Genomic DNA, 16,709 nt, shown 5'->3' with positions numbered 1-16,709 from the left:
TTGGATCCAACTTGCCACTTTGCTCTGGATCCCATGAGCTTTTGCTTTCTGCCATGTGAAACCTTATCGAAAGCTTTGCTAAAATCCATATACACTACATCATACGCACTGCCCTCATCGACCCTCCTGGTTACCGCGCCTCAAAATTCAATCAAGTTAGTCAGACACGACCTTCCCTTAACAAATCCGTGCTGACTGTCCCTGATTAACCCGTGTCTTTCTAAATGTAGATTTATCCTGTCCTTCAGGATTTTTTCCAGTAATTTTCCCACAACTGAGGTTAGGCTGACTGGCCTGTAATTACTCGGTCTATCCCTTTCTCCCTTCTTAAACAAAGGTACCACATTAGCAGTCTTCCAGTCCTCTGGCACCACACTTGAAGTCATAGAGGATTGGGAAATGATGGTCAAAGCCTATGCTATTTCTTCTTTTGCTTTGCTTAACAGCCTGGGATACATTTCATCTGGGCCTGGGGACTTATCCACTTTCAAAATTGCTAAACCCCTTAATACCTCCTCTCTCAGTATGTTTATTTAATCTAATATTTCACACTATTCCTCCAGTTGTAGAGTGCCGCAAGGATCAGTGCTTGGGCCTCAGCTATTTACAGTCTATATCAATGACTTAGATGAGGGAACCGAGTGTAATATATCCAAGTTTGCTGACAGTACAAAGCTAGATGGGAAATTAAGCTGTGATGAGGACGCAGAGGTTGAGTGGGCAAGACGGTGGCAGATGGAGTATAATGTGGGGAAATGTGAAATCATATAATTTGGTAGAATAGAAAAACACTATTTTTTGAACGGTAAAGAGACTAGTAAATCTTGGTATTTAGAGGGATTTTTCAGTTCTTCTACAAGAATCATAAAAAGATAATATGCAGGTACAGCAAGCAATTAGGAAGGCAAATGGTTTGTTAGCCTTTTGCAAGCGGATCGAAGTATAAGACTAGGGAAGTCGTGCTGCAATTATTTCGGGCTTTGGTGAGACGACCTTGGGAGTACTTGATCTCCTTACCTCAGGAAGGATATACTTGCCATAGAAGGGAGTGCAACAAACGTTGACTAGATTGATTCCTGGGGTGAAAGGACTGTCCTATGAGGAGAGATTGAGTAGAATGGGTCTATAATCTCTGGAGTTTAGAAGAATGAGAGGTGATCTCATTGAGTATATTCAAGACTGATCGATAGATTTTTGGGCACTAAGGGAGTCAAGGGCTTTGAGGGTGGGTGAGAAAGGGGAGTTCAAAGAATCATAGAAAACTACAGCACGGAAGGAGGCTGTTTGCCCCATTGTGCCTGTGCTGGCTCTTTGAAAGAACAGTTGTGCTTAGTCCCATATCCCTGTTTTCTTCCATAACCCTGTAAGTTTATCATCCGCAAGTACCTATCGAACTCCCTTTTAAAATAATTTATGGCATCAGCTTCCACCACCTTTGCAAGTAGGCATTCTATATCCCAGCAACTCTGAGTGGAAAACAATTCTCATCTCACCTCTAGATCGTTTGCCAATGATTTTAAATCTAACCTCTCGTTATTGACCTACTCGCCAGAGAAAATAGATTTTCTCAATCTAATCTAACAAAACCTCACCATCTTGAAAACCTCTATTAGGTCACTTCTTAACCTTCTCTGTTCCAAGGAGAATAGTCCTAACTTTTCCAACCTCTCTTCATAACTGAAGTCCTTCATCCCAGATAACATTCTGGTAAACCTCCTCTATACCCTTTCTCAGGCCTTCACATCTTTCCTGCAGTGTGATGCCCAGATTTTCCACAATACTCCAGCTGAGGCCTAACCAGTGAGGTATAAAGTTCTAGCTTGATCTCTTTGTTTCTGTGTTCTATTCCTCTATTTATAAACCCCAGTGACCCATATGCTTTTTTAACCACGGTATCAACTTGCTGTGCCACCTTTAAGAATTTGTCTATATGGGCACCAAGGTCTCTCTGCTCAGCTACCATTTATAGTATACTGTCTTTCCACAATAGTCCTCCCAAAGTGTATCACTTCACACTTCTCCGCATTGAACTCCATCTGCCATGCTTCTGCCCATTTCACCATCCTGTCTGTCATCCTGAAGCCTATAACTATCCTCATTACTATCTACTACTTTACCAAGTTTCATATTATCTGCAAACTTTATAATGCTATTCCCTACACCTGAGTCTCATCATCATAGGCAGTCCCTCTGAATCGAGGAAGACTTCCACTCTTAACATGAGTTCTTAGGTGGCTGTACAGTCTAATACGAGAACCACAGTCTCTGTCACAGGTGGGACAGATAGTCGTTGAGGGAGGAAGGGGTGGGTGGGACTGGTTTGCCACACGCTCTTTCTGCTGCCTGCGCTTGGTTTCTGCATGCTCTCGGCGACAAGACTGTGCTCAGCGCCCTCCCAGATGCACTTCCTGCACTTGGGGCGGTCTTTGGCCAGGGACTCCCAGGTGTCAGTGGGGATGTTGCACTTGAGTCCCTACACCTGAGTCTAGGTCGTTTATAAAAATTGCAAAGATTAATGACTCCAAAACTGGCCCTTGGGAACACCACTGCAAATTTTCAGACTGTCTCAGTCTGAAAATCATCCATCCACCACACCCTTTGCTTCCTGTCATTGAGCATTTTTAATCTTCAATATTTTCTGGTCGCTTTCCATAATTACTTTACACCTAATTATGTTGTGGTCACTGTTAGCTAGATGATTTCCTACTGTAACACATTCCAAGCCCTACTTCATTTCCCAGAACAAGAGCCAACACTGCTTCCTTGTTAGACTGGAGACATATTGATCGAGCAAGTTCTCCTGTACACATCAGAAATTCTTTTCCTTCCCACCTTTAGTACTATGTTTTTTCCCAGTCTATATTGGGGTAATTAAAGTCTCTTAATATTACTACTCTATTTTTGTTACATACCTTTGAAACTTGCCCAAAAATTTGCTCATCTAATCTCCTTCTCACTGTTTGGAGTTCTCTTTAAAACAAACTCCCAACAATGTAACAGCTCCCCCTCTGTTCCTCAACTCTAGCCAAATACATTCAGTCCTAGAACCATCGAGTTCATGTAGACCAGCCATAATCTTATTGAATGGTGGAGCAGGCTCAAGGGGCTGCATGGCCTAATCCTGCTCCTATGTCTTATGTTCTTGTGGGAGGGCAGGTTAATAAAGCTGTAAAAAAAATATATAAGATCCTTAATTTTTTAAATAGCATTATAGTGTACAAAGTGCTCAAAATTATGAAAGGTTTTGATGAAGCAAATCAGGGAAAAACTATTTCCACAGGGGTCAGTAACTAGCGGGCATAAATTTAAGATCAAAAGAATAAAGAGAAAGGGTAGGTGAATTTGTTTTACACACAGATTGTTAGGACACAAAATGCCCTCGCAGAAACAGTGGTGGAACCAGAATACATAAGAACATAAGAATTAGGAGCAGGAGTAGGCCATACAGCCCCTCAAGCCTGCTCCGCCATTCAATAAGATCATGGCTGATCTTTGACCTCAACTTCCACTTTTCTGCCCTATCCCCACATCCCTTAATTCTTCTGGAGTCCAAAAATCTGACTATCTCAGCCTTTAATATACTCAACGACTACATCCACAGCACTTTGGGGCAGAGAATTCCAAAGATTCACAACCCTAGTAAAAGGCCCGAGTTCTATATTCTCAAGCCAGGGGAAACAACCTTTCAGCATCTACCCTGTCAATCCCCCTCAGAATCTTATATGTTTCAATGAAATCACCTCTCATTTTTCTAAACTCCAGAGTGTACAGGCCCAATCTACTCCATCTCTGCTCTTATCCCCGGAATCAATCTGGTGAACCTTTGTTGCCAGTACATCCTTCCTTAAATAAGGAGACCAAAATTTTGCACAGTACTCCAGGTGTGGTCTCGCCAAAGCCCAGTACTCTTGTACTCCAACCCTCTAGCAGTAAAGGCCAACATTCAATTTGCCTTCCTAATTGCTTGCTGTACCTGCAAGCTAACTCTATGTTTCTTGTACTCGGACTCCCAAATCTCTCTGAACGCCAATATTTAATCGTTTTTCACCATTTAAAAAATATTCAGTTTTTCTATTCTTCCTACCAAAGTGAATAACCTCACATTTCCCCACATTATACTCCATCTACCACCTTATTTCCCACTCACTTAACCTGTCTATATCCCTTAGCAGGCATTTGCGTCCTCCTCGGATCTTACTTTTCCATCTAGCTTTGTATCATCAGCAAACTTGGATACATTGCACTAGGTCCCTTCATCTAAGTCGTTAATATAGATTGTAAATAACTGAGGCCCAAGCACTGAACCTTCCGGAACCCCACTTGTTACAGCCTGCCGATCTGAAAATGACCCGTTTATCCCTACTCTCTCTCTTCTGTTTGTTAACCAATCATTTCATACATTACCCCCAACCCCATGAGCCCATATCTTGTTCAACAACCTTTTATGTGGCTCCTTTTTGAATGCCTTTAGGAAATCCAAATATACTACATCCACTGGTTCCGTTTTATCTGCCCTAATAATGGCTTTTAAAAGGGAACTGGATAAATATTTGAAAAAGAAAAATGTAAAAATGTTTGGAAATGGGACGAAGTGGAGAATTCTTTTAATGAGCTGGCACAGGCTCAAGGGGCTGAATAGTCTGCTTCAGTGCTGTAAATTTCTATTATGGAAAGGACATTAAATCCATAGTGTAGATTTACCAAGATTATATCAAGAATACAAAACTATAGTTATGAGGAGAAAGTTGGGATACTGGGACTATTTGCATTGGAGCAGATAAGGCTGAGAGGAGTGTTAATACTTTTTATTTTTATTTTGAAAGATTTTAAGAGAGTGAATAGAGAAAGACTATTTCCTCTGGTTGGAGATTAAGTGATGGGGCGTCACCAATTTAAAATGAGAAAGTGACAAGAGAGTTGAGGAGGAATTTCTTTATGCAGAAATGTTTAATGCATTAAATGCTTTGCCAAAGGGAATAGTTGAGGCAGAGATCATTGCATCTTTTAAGGGATGGGCAGATAAACTTTTGAAGCAGAGAAGATACAGGTCAATGGGAGCGAGCAAGTCAGTGAGATTAGTTTTAAATTGCTATAACAAAGCTGCCATAGACAAAAAGGGTTAGGAACATAGGAACAAGAGTAGGCCATTCATCCCCTCAAGCCTGTTCAGCCATTCAATTAGATCATGGCTGATCTGTATCTTAACCCCATCTACCCGCCTAGGTTCCGACACCCTTAAGCCCATGCCTAACAAAATCTATCAATCCCTATTTTGAAACTTTTCAAGGAGAGAGTTCCAGATTTCCACCACCCTTGCTGTGAAGATGTGTTTCCTGACATCACCTCTGAACAGCCTAGCTCTAATTTTAAGTTTATGCCCCCTTGTTCTGGATTCCCCACCCCAGAGAAAATGGTTTCTTTCTACTCTATTGAATCCTTCAATCATCTCAAACACCTCAATTAGATCACCCCATAATAGAAACATAGAAACATAGAAAATAGGTGCAGGAGTAGGCCATTCGTCCCCTCTAGCCTGCACCGCCATTCAATGAGTTCATGGCTGAACATGCAACTTCAGTACCCCACTCCTGCTTTCTCACCATACCCCTTGATCCCCCTAGTAGTAAGGACTTCATCTAACTCCTTTTTGAATATATTTAGTGAATTGGCCTCAACAACTTTCTGTGGTAGAGAATTCCACAGGTTCACCACTCTCTGGGTGAAGAAATTCCTCCTCATCTCGGTCCTAAATCCGTCTTAACAACCAGTTCTCAATCCATGTCAGCACACTACCCCCAATCCCATGTGCTTTAACTTTGCACATTAATCTCTTGTGTGGGACCTTGTCGAAAGCCTTCTGAAAGTCCAAATATACCACATCAACTGGTTCTCCCTTGTCCACTCTACTGGAAACATCCTCAAAAAATTACAGAAGATTTGTCAAGCATGATTTCCCTTTCACAAATCCATGCTGACTTGGACCTATCATATCACCTCTTTCCAAATGCACTGCTATGACATTCTTAATAATTGATTCCATCATTTTACCCACTACCGATGTCAGGCTGACCGGTCTATAATTCCCTGTTATCTCTCTCCCTCCTTTTTTTAAAAAGTGGGGTTACATTGACTACCCTCCACTCCATAGGAACTGATCCAGAGTCAATGGAATGTTGGAAAATGACTGTCAATGCATCCACTATTTCCAAGGCCACCTCCTTAAGTACTCTGGGATGCAGTCCATCAGGCCCTGGGGATTTATCGGCCTTCAATCCCATCAATTTCCCCAACACAATTTCCCGACTAATAAGGATTTCCTTCAGTTCCTCCTCCTTACTAGACCCTCCGACCCCTTTTATATCCGGAAGGTTGTTTGTGTCCTCCTTAGTGAATACCGAACCAAAGTACTTGTTCAATTGGTCTGCCATTTCTTTGTTCCCCGTTATGACTTCCCCTGATTCTGACTGCAGGGGACCTGCGTTTGTCTTTACTAACTTTTTTCTCTTTACATATCTATAGAAACTTTTGCAATCCGTCTTAATGTTCCCTGCAAGCTTTTTCTCGTACTCCATTTTCCCTGCCCTAATCAAACCCTTTGTCCTCCTCTGCTGAGTTCTAAATTTCTCCCAGTCCCCGGTTTCGCTGCTATTTCTGGCCAATTTGTATGCCACTTCCTTGACTTTAATACTATCCCTGATTTCCCTTGATAGCCATGGTTGAGCCACCTTCCCTTTTTTATTTTTACGCCAGACAGGAATGTACAATTGTTGTAGTTCATCCATGCGGTCTCTAAATGTCTGCCATTGCCCATCCACAGTCAACCCCTTCAGTATCATTCGCCAATCTATCCTAGCCAATTCACGCCTCATACCTTCAAAGTTACCCTTTTTTAAGTTCTGGACCATGGTCTCTGAATTCATTCTCCATCCTAATGCAAAATTCCACCATATTATGGTCACTCTTCCCCAAGGGGCCTCGCACAATGAGATTGCTAATTAATCCTCTCTCATTACACAACACCCAGTCTAAGATGGCCTCCCCCCTAGTTGGTTCCTCGACATATTGGTCTAAAAAACCATCCCTTATGCACTCCAGGAAATCCTCCTCCAACGTATTGCTTCCAGTTTGGTTAGCCCAATCTATGTGCATATTAAAGTCACCCATTATAACTGCTGCACCTTTATTGCACGCACCCCTAATTTCATGTTTGATGCCCTCCCCAACATCACTACTACTGTTTGGAGGTCTGTACACAACTCCCACTAACGTTTTTTGCCCTTTGGTGTTCTGCAGCTCTACCCATATAGATTCCACATCATCCAAGCTAATGTCCTTCCGAACTATTGCCTTAATTTCCTCCTTAACCAGCAATGCTACCCCACCTCCTTTTCCTTTTATTCTATCTTTCCTGAATGTTGAATACCCCTGGATGTTGAGTTCCCAGCCCTGATCATCCTGGAGCCACGTCTCCGTAATCCCAATCACATCATATTTGTTAACATCTATTTGCACAGTTAATTCATCCACCTTATTGCGGATACTCCTTACATTAAGACACAAAGCCTTCAGGCTTGTTTTTTTAACACCCTTTGTCCTTTTAGAATTTTGCTGTACAATGGCCCTTTTTGTTCTTTGCCTTGGGTTTCTCTGCCCTCCACTTTTCCTCATCTCCTTTCTGTCTTTTGCTTTTGCCTCCTTTTTGTTTCCCTCTGTCTCCCTGCATTGGTTCCCATCCCCCTGCCATATTAGTTTAACTCCTCCCCAACAGCACTAGCAAACACTCCCCCTCGGATATTGGTTCCGGTCCTGCCCAGGTGCAGACCGTCTTGAGTAATCTTCTTTATTCAAGAGAATACAAGCCTCATCTATGCAACCTGTCCTCATAACTTAACCCTTTAAGCCCTGGTATCATTCTGGTGAATCTGCACTGCACCACTTTCAAAGCCAATATATCCTTCCTGAGGTTCATGCCAGAACGTAACACAGTATTCCGGGTGGGGTCTAACCAGAGCTCTATACAGATGTAACATAACTTCCACCCTTTTGTAATCTGGCTCTCTCGAGAAGGGGCAACGATAGCACAGTGGTTATGTTATCCAGTAATCCAGAAGCCTGGACTAGTAATCTGGAGACATGAGTTCAAATCCTGCCATTTAAATTCTGTTAACTAAATACAATCTGGAATAAAAAGCTCATATCAGTAATGGCGACAATGAAACTATTGGATTGTCATTAAGAACTCATCTGGTTCACTAATGCCCTTTGGGGAAGGAAATCTGCAGTTCAGAGAAGGTTCATTCGGTTGAATCCTGAGATGAAGGGGTTGACTTATGAAGAAAGGTTGGGCCTGTACTAATTGGGGTTCACAAGGATGAGAGATGATCTTATTGAGACATGTAAGATAATGAAGGGGCTCGATAAGGTAGATGCAGAGAGGATGTTTCCACTCATGGGGGAATAGTTTAAGAATAAGGAGTCGCCCATTTAAAACTGAGACAAGGAAGAAGTTCTTCTCTGAGGTTTGTAAATCTACAGAATTCTCTGCCCCAGAGAGCTGTGGAGGCTGGGTCATTGAATATATTTAAGGCGGAGATAGACAGATTTTTGAGCGATAAAGGGTTATGGGGAGCAGGTAGGGAAGTGAAGCTGAGCCCATGATCAGATCAGCCATGATCTTATTGAATGGTGGAGCAGGCTCAAGGGGCAAAATGGCCTACTCCTGCTCCTATTTCTTGTGTCCTTATCTGTTCTGGCCTATATGTGACTCCAGACCCACAGCAATGTGGTTGATTCTTAATTGCCCTCTGAAATGGCCTATAAGCCACTCAGTTGTAACAAAACACTACGAGACCAATAAGAAGAACACCGGATGGACCACCTGGAATCGACCTAGGCACTGGCTTCGGACACGACAATGGCATGCCCAGCCCAGTCGACCTGCAATGTCGTCCTCAAAAACATCTGGGTACTTGTGCCAAAATTGGGAGGGGGAGAGTGTTAGGTAGTAATCAGCAGGAGGCTTCCTTGCCCGTGCTTCAATTAAAGCCGATGGGACAGGACATACCCAGGGATAGTGATGGAGGAGTTGCTTGACTAGTCATGTTCACAGAATCATATCTTTCAGTCAATGTCCCAGACTCCTCCATCACTATCGCTGGGTATGTCCTGTCCTTCCGGCAGGACAGACCCACCAGAGGTGGTGATTAAGTGGTATACTGGAGAGAGTGCGAGTCCTCAACATTGACTCCAGACCCCATGAAGTCTCATGGCTTCAGGTCAAGCATGGGCAAGGAAACCGCCTGCTGATTACCACCGACCGCCCTCCCTCAGCCAATGAATCAGTACTCCTCCATGTTGAACGCCACTTGGAAGAAGCACTGAGGGTAGCAAGGGCACAGAATGTACTCTGGGTAGGGGACTTCAATGTCCATCACCAAACGTGGCTCGGTAGTACCACTACTGACCGAGCTGGCCGAATCCTGAAAGTCATAGCTGCCAGACTGGGCCTGTGGCAGGTGGTGAGAAAACCAGCACGAGGGAAAAACCTACTTGACTTCGTCCTCACTAATCTACCTGTCGCAGATGCATCTGTCCACGACAGCATTGGTAGCCGTGATCGCCGCACAGTCCCTGTGGAGACAAAGTCCTGTCTTCACACTGAGGGCACCCTCCATCGTGTTGTGTGGCACCACCACCGTGCTAAATGGGATAGATTCAGAACAGATCTTGCAGTTCAAAACTGGGCATCCATGAGGCGCTGTGGGCCATCAACAACAGCAGAATTTAATTCCATCACAATCTGTAACCTCATGGCCCGGCATAGGACATTCTTGCTATTGAGGGAGTGCAGCGAAGATTCACCAGACTGATTCCCGGGATGGTGGGACTGACCTATCAAGAAAGACTGGATCAACTGGGCTTGTATTCACTGGAGTTCAGAAGAATGAGAGGGGACCTCATAGAAACGTTTAAAATTCTGACGGGTTTAGACAGGTTAGATGCAGGAAGAATGTTCCCAATGTTGGGGAAGTCCAGAACCAGGGGTCACAGTCTGAGGATAAGGGGTAAGCCATTTAGGACCGAGATGAGGAGAGACTTCTTCACCCAGAGAGTGGTGAACCTGTGGAATTCTCTACCACAGAAAGTGGTTGGGGCCAATTCACTAAATATATTCAAAAGGGAGTTAGATGAAGTCCTTACTACTCGGGGGATCAAGGGGTATGGCGAGAAAGCAGGAAGGGGGTACTGAAGTTTCAGTTCAGCCATGAACTCATTGAATGGCGGTGCAGGCTAGAAGGGCTAAATGGCCTGCTCCTGCACCTATTTTCTATGTTTCTATATCATTCAGTCTATTTATTACCATCAAGCCAGGGGACCAACCTTGGTTCAATGAGGAATGCAGAAGAGCATGCCAGGAGCAACACCAGGCATACCTAAAAAATGAGGTGCCAACCTGGGGAAGCTGCAACACTGGGCTACATGAATGCTAAACAGTGGAAGCAGCATGCTATAGAGCTAAGTAATCCCACAATCAACAGATAAGATCAAAGCTCTGCAGACCTGCCATATCCAGTCGTGAATGGTAGTGGACAATTAAACAACTAACAGGAGGAGAGTGCTCCATGAACTTCCCCATCCTCAATGATGGTAGAGCCCAGCAGGCAAGTGCAAAAGACAAGAAGCGTTTGCAACCATATTCAGCCAGAAGTGCCGAGTGGATGATCCATATCGGCCTCCTCCTGAGGTCCCCATCATCACAGAATTCAGCCAATCCAATTCACTCCATGTGATATCAAGAAGCAGCTGAGCGCACTGGATACAGCAAAGGCTATGGGCCCCGACAACATCGCGGCAGTCATGCTTGAAGACTTGTTCTCCAGAACTATCTGTGCCTCTAGCCAAGCTGTTCCAGTACAGCTACAACACTGGCATCTACCCAACAATGTGGAAACCCCCCCCCCCCCCAGGTATGACCTGTCCACAAAAAGCAGGACAGATCCAATCCGGCAAATTATCTCCCATCAGTCTACACTCGATCATCAGCAAAGTGATGGAAGGTGTCGTTGACAGTACTATCAAGTGGCACTAGCTCACCAATAACCTGCTCATTGATGCTCAGTTTGGGTTCTGCCAGGACCACTTGGCTCCAGACCTCATTGAAAATTTGGTCCAAACATGGATAAAAGAGCTGAATTCCAGAGGTGAGGTGAGAGTGACTGCCGTTGACATCAAAGCAACATTTGAACGAGTGTGGCATCAAGAAGCCCTAGTAAAATTGAAATCAATAGGAATCGGGGGTAAACTCTCCACTGGTTGGAGTCATATCTATCACAAAGGCAGTTGGCTGTGGTCGTTGGAGGTCAATCATCTCAGTCCCAGGACATTGCTATAGGAGTTCCTCAGGACAGTATCCTAGGCCCAACCATCTTCAGCTGCTTCATCAATGACCTTCCCTCCATTATAAGGTCAGAAGTGGGGATATTCGCTGATGATTGCACAGTGTTCAGTTCCATTTGCAACTCCTCAGAAAATGAAGCAGTCCATGCCCGTGTGCAGCAAGACCTGGACGACATTCAGGCTTGGGCTGATAAGCGCCAAGTAACATTTGCTCCACACAAGTGTCAGGCAATGACCATCTCCAACAAGCGAGAGTCTAACCACCGCCTCTTGACATTCAATGGCGTTACCATCGCCGATTCCCCACCATCAACATCCAGGGCATCACCGTTGACCAGAAACTTAACTAGACCAGCCATATAAATACTGTGGCAACAAGAGCAGATCAGAGGCTGGGTATTCTATGGTGAGAGTCTTCCCTCCTGACACTCCAAAGCCTTTCCACCATCTGCAAGGCACAAGTCAGGAGAGTGATGGAATACTCTCCACTTGCCTGGATGAGTGCAGCTCCAACAACACTCGAGCAGCTCGACACCATCCAGGACAAAGCAGCCTGCTTGATTGGCATTCCCTCCACCGCCTTCAACATTCATTCCCTCCACCACCTGTGCACCGTGGCTGCAATGTGTACCATCTATAAGATGCACTGCAGCAACTCACCACATCTCCTTTAGCAGCACCTCTCAAATCCGCGGCCTCAACTACCTAGGAGGACAAGGGCATCAGGTGCATGGGAACAGCATCAACTACGAGTTCCCCTCCAAGTTACACGCCATCCTGACTTGGAAATATTAAGGATGTCATAGCAGTGCATTTGGAAAGAGGTGATATGATAGGTCCAAGTCAGCATGGATTTGTGAAAGGGAAATCATGCTTGACAAATCTTCTGTAATTTTTTGAGGATGTTTCCAGTAGAGTGGACAAGGGAGAACCAGTTGATGTGGTATATTTGGACTTTCAGAAGGCTTTCGACAAGGTCCCACACAAGAGATTAATGTGCAAAGTTAAAGCACATGGGATTGGGGGTAGTGTGCTGACATGGATTGAGAACTGGTTGTCAAACAGGAAGCAAAGAGTAGGAGTAAATGGGGACTTTTCAGAATGGCAGGCAGTGACTAGTGGGGTACCGCAAGGTTCTGTGCTGGGGCCCCAGCTGTTTACACGGTATATTAATGATTTAGACGGGATTAAATGTAGTATCTCCAAATTTGCGGATGGCACTAAGTTGGGTGGCAGTGTGAGCTGCGAGGAGGATGCTATGAGGCTGCAGAGCGACTTGGATAGGTTAGGTGAGTGGGCAAATGCATGGCAGATGAAGTATAATGTGGATAAATGTGAGGTTATCTACTTTGGTGGTAAAAACAGAGAGACAGACTATTATCTGAATGATGACAGATTAGGAAAAGGGGAGGTGCAACGAGACCTGGGTGTCATGGTACATCAGTCATTGAAGGTTGGCATGCAGGTACAGCAGGCGGTTAAGAAAGCAAATGGCATGTTGGCCTTCATAGCGAGGGGATTTGAGTACAGGGGCAGAGAGGTGTTGCTACAGTTGTACAGGGCCTTGGTGAGGCCACACCTGGAGTATTGTGTACAGTTTTGATCTCCTAACCTGAGGAAGGACATTCTTGCTATTGAGGGAGTGCAGCGAAGGTTCACCAGACTGATTCCCGGGATGGCGGGACTGACCTATCAAGAAAGACTGGATCAACTGGGCTTGTATTCACTGGAGTTCAGAAGAATGAGAGGGGATCTCATAGAAATGTTTAAAATTCTGACGGGGTTAGACAGGTTAGATGCAGGAAGAATGTTCCCAATGTTGGGGAAGTCCAGAACCAGGGGACACAGTCTAAGGATAAGGGGTAAGCCATTTAGGACCGAGATGAGGAGGAATTTCTTCACCCAGAGAGTGGTGAACCTGTGGAATTCTCTACCACAGAAAGTTGTTGAGGCCAATTCACTAAATATATTCAAAAAGGAGTTAGATGAAGTCCTTACTACTAGGGGAATCAAGGGGTATGGTGAGAAAGCAGGAATGGGGTACTGAAGTTACATGTTCAGCCATGAACTCATTGAATGGCGGTGCAGGCTAGAAGGGCCGAATGGCCTACTCCTGCACCTATTTTCTATGTCTATGTTTCTATCACCGTTCCTTCATCGTCGTTGGGTCAAAATGCTGGAACTCCCTCCCTAACAGCACTGTGGGAGTACCTTCACAAGGACTGCAGTGGCTCAAGGCAGTAGCTCACCACCACCTTCTCAAGGGCAATTAGTGATGGGCAATAAATGCTGGCCTTGCCAGAGACGCCCACATCCTGGAATGAATTTTTAAAATGTTCTCCTGTGCTGTATACTTCTCTGGTTCTATAGTTTTTTTATTGAGCCACAGAGTTGAGCAAATGAGCGTAATCTGTGGCACCCATCAGATAGTTTTGCAGAACATCTACAATTTCTGTCTTGAGTGTTTTGAAATTCATTATGATGCCTAAATTCTTTTCGTATTGAAAGTCAAACCGTTTAGTCCAATAATATTTTCAGAGCTTTTTCATCTCATTTAATGAGTATATTTTTCTGTCCAGATAAAAGCGAGGGTCCACCAGCTCCCTGTCAGAGAAGACTTGCTGGAGAAGCTGGAGATGTACATGGAAACAATAATCGACTCCCTGCCTGATGACCTACAGGTGGTGCTGCACCGACATTGACTGGAACAAACAAGTGACCTGCAGGCAGCTCAGCCCTTGGAAGGAAAGCAGCAGAGAGCAGCCACATTGGACGGCAGTTGTTTTCTGTTGTCACATTTTGAAACTTCCATTGTACAAAAACACTAAGTTGGATGCAGTAGTAGCATTGCACCAGAGTGAAAGCTTCCATCCAGCGGTTAGACTTTAATTGCAATTGATGAACTAAAATGTCTGTGATGTGGCCTAGCTTGCACATTGAGAGAACCACAGCACACTTATTACTGTTAGTTTTTAAAAATGCATTACATGATTAAATTAGACAGTTTTAAACCCAGAGTGTTGTTGCTTGTTTGCTGTATGGTAAAATATGGATGATCAGTCAGTAAATGTAGGAATGTGATCTGGAGCGATCAGCACTGTACAACCTGTAACAGGAGCTCAGTGACATGATCCAGTCTGCTGGATGTGTAGGATTACAGACCTGGCTGGGAGGTAAATTCTGCTGTTACTTTCTCCCCATCGTGATGTGGTTGTGGTGGAAATTAAATTGTTATAAAATCCATTCCCCAAGATGGCAGAACAGTTTGCTGATTGAAGAGTTGGATTGTGCCTGACTTTAAGGTGTCACTGAGTGTGACTTTTAACAAAACCTGTCGTGACAAAAACAAGAAGGAAATCTCCGAGGTTGAAGGAAATGCGGAGATATTAAATGAGTAGTTTGCTTCGTTCTTTGAGTGTGATAGTGGAAATATAGAACAGGAGGTAGAGCAATTAGATAGGATAACTAGATAATGACTTAGTTGTGAAAAAACTTGAAGAAGAAAGGGTGGTGGCTACTGATGGTTTTAATCCTGGAATTCTGTGGGATATCGGAGAGAACTGACCACAATCTTTAAACCACCTGGGATTTGGAAGTTGTGCCAATGGATCGCTAATGCAGCATCTCTGTTCAAAAACAGAGAATGGGATAACAATGTAATAGACCAACATCAGTACAAAGGCAAAATACTGCAGATTCTGGAAATCTGAAATAAAAACAAAAAAAGCTGGAAATACTCAGCGGGTCAGGCAGCATCTGTGGAGAGAGAAACAGAGTTAACGTTTCAGGTCGATGACCCTTCGTCAGAACTGGGGTTGACTTGACATCAGTAATTGGTAAGATCTAGAGATTAGAATACAAAAGACATGGGTTAATTAAGGGCAGCCGGTGTAGATTTATAAGGAAAGGAGTATGTCTGATAAATTTAATAGAAGTTCTTTGAGGAAATAATGGTGGATTGATGAAAGAAAGTGATTTGTGTATATGGATTTTCAAAAGGCATTTGATAACGTCCTAAAACATTGGGTCAGTTTCCGTTGGAACAGGGGAGATTACAGAGTGATTCGACAGAGCTGTTTAAAATTATTGAGATTGGGACAAAGTAGACAAACAGGCTGTTTTCAGTGATTTAAGAGGTCTAGAATGAGGGGCATTAGTTACAAGAATAAATGTAAGAGATTTAGGACAGAGTGGGAGAAACCTTTTACACAGTTTTGATGGTGTGGAATTCACTGCCAGTGTAGTGATTGAAACAGAGACAGTGTCATCATTTAAGAATAACTTAAGCATAGGTGGTTAAAGGAAAGAGGAATAAATATGAAAAACAAGCAAACACGTGATTATGATGACTTCCCTTAATTCCTACTGTTTCTTCCTTTTGAAAAAGTTTTTAAACTCAATTTGATACCTAATACCATATCCCTCAATCATCTTCAATAGGCCTCTGATGTCTTAATAAAAGCTTTCTGAAAGTCCACATGCAACACATCCAGTGCATTTCCGCATCCACCATATCTCCTCAAAGATTAGCTTTGTGAAGCACAGTCTTTCTGAAATCCATGTTGGCTGCTGCTAATTATTTTCTCCATCAGGTACTTTGTCCTCCTTTAACTCAACTAACATCTCAACACTTTAATTAATTTATATCTCTCATCTCATTTTTAACAAAGGTGGGATTTACCTCCTCTCCAATATCCTCATTTGTACATACTTAGTGAATTCCTTGTTTAATATAAGAACATAAGAAATAAGAGCAGGAGTAGGCCATTTGCCCCCTAGAACCTGCTCCACCATTCATTACGATCATGGCTAATCTTGTACCTCAACTCCACATTCCTGCACTATTCCCATATCCCTTGATTTTCTTAATATCCAAAAATCTATCAATCTCTCTCTTGAATATATTCAATGACTGATCCTCCACGGCCCCATGGGGTAGTGAATGCCAAAGATTCACCACCCACTGAGTGAAGACATTTTTCCCCATCTCAATCCTAAATGGCCGACCCCTTATTCCGTGACCTCTGGTTCGAGATTCTCCAGCCAAATGAAATATCCTCCCTGTATCAACACTGTCAAGCCCTGTCAGAATGTTTCAATGAGATCACCTCTCATTCTTCTAAACTCCAGAGAATATAGGCCTAGTCTACTCCATCTCTCCTCATAGGACAATCCCACCATTCCAGAAATCAGTCTGGTGAACCTTTGTTGCACTCCCACAATGTCAAGTCTATCCTTTCTTAGGTAAGGAGTCCAAAACGGTACACAATATTCCAGGGGCAATCTCGCCAGGGCCCTATATAATTGCAGTA

General features: G+C 43.7%; 1 protein-coding gene across 9 annotated transcripts in view; it reads left to right on the top strand.

Annotated features, from left to right (window-relative positions):
* dennd6b (DENN/MADD domain containing 6B) overlaps window positions 1–14,412 on the top strand; it is a 170,043-nt gene extending 155,631 nt beyond the window's left edge. For all 9 annotated transcript variants that reach the window (XM_070897302.1, XM_070897301.1, XM_070897305.1 and 6 more), the window contains one exon: window positions 13,977–14,412. In XM_070897302.1, coding sequence (XP_070753403.1) covers window positions 13,977–14,099 — 123 coding nt within the window. In that variant the 3' untranslated portion in view covers window positions 14,100–14,412. The remainder of the gene's footprint in view (window positions 1–13,976) is intronic.
* Window positions 14,413–16,709: the final 2,297 nt, after the last annotated feature.

The sequence above is a fragment of the Pristiophorus japonicus genome, chromosome 13, assembly GCF_044704955.1.
Source record: "Pristiophorus japonicus isolate sPriJap1 chromosome 13, sPriJap1.hap1, whole genome shotgun sequence".
Classification (NCBI taxonomy): domain Eukaryota; kingdom Metazoa; phylum Chordata; class Chondrichthyes; family Pristiophoridae; genus Pristiophorus; species Pristiophorus japonicus.
Note: the sequence above shows the minus strand (reverse complement) of the source record. Positions and strands in the feature narration are given on the sequence as shown.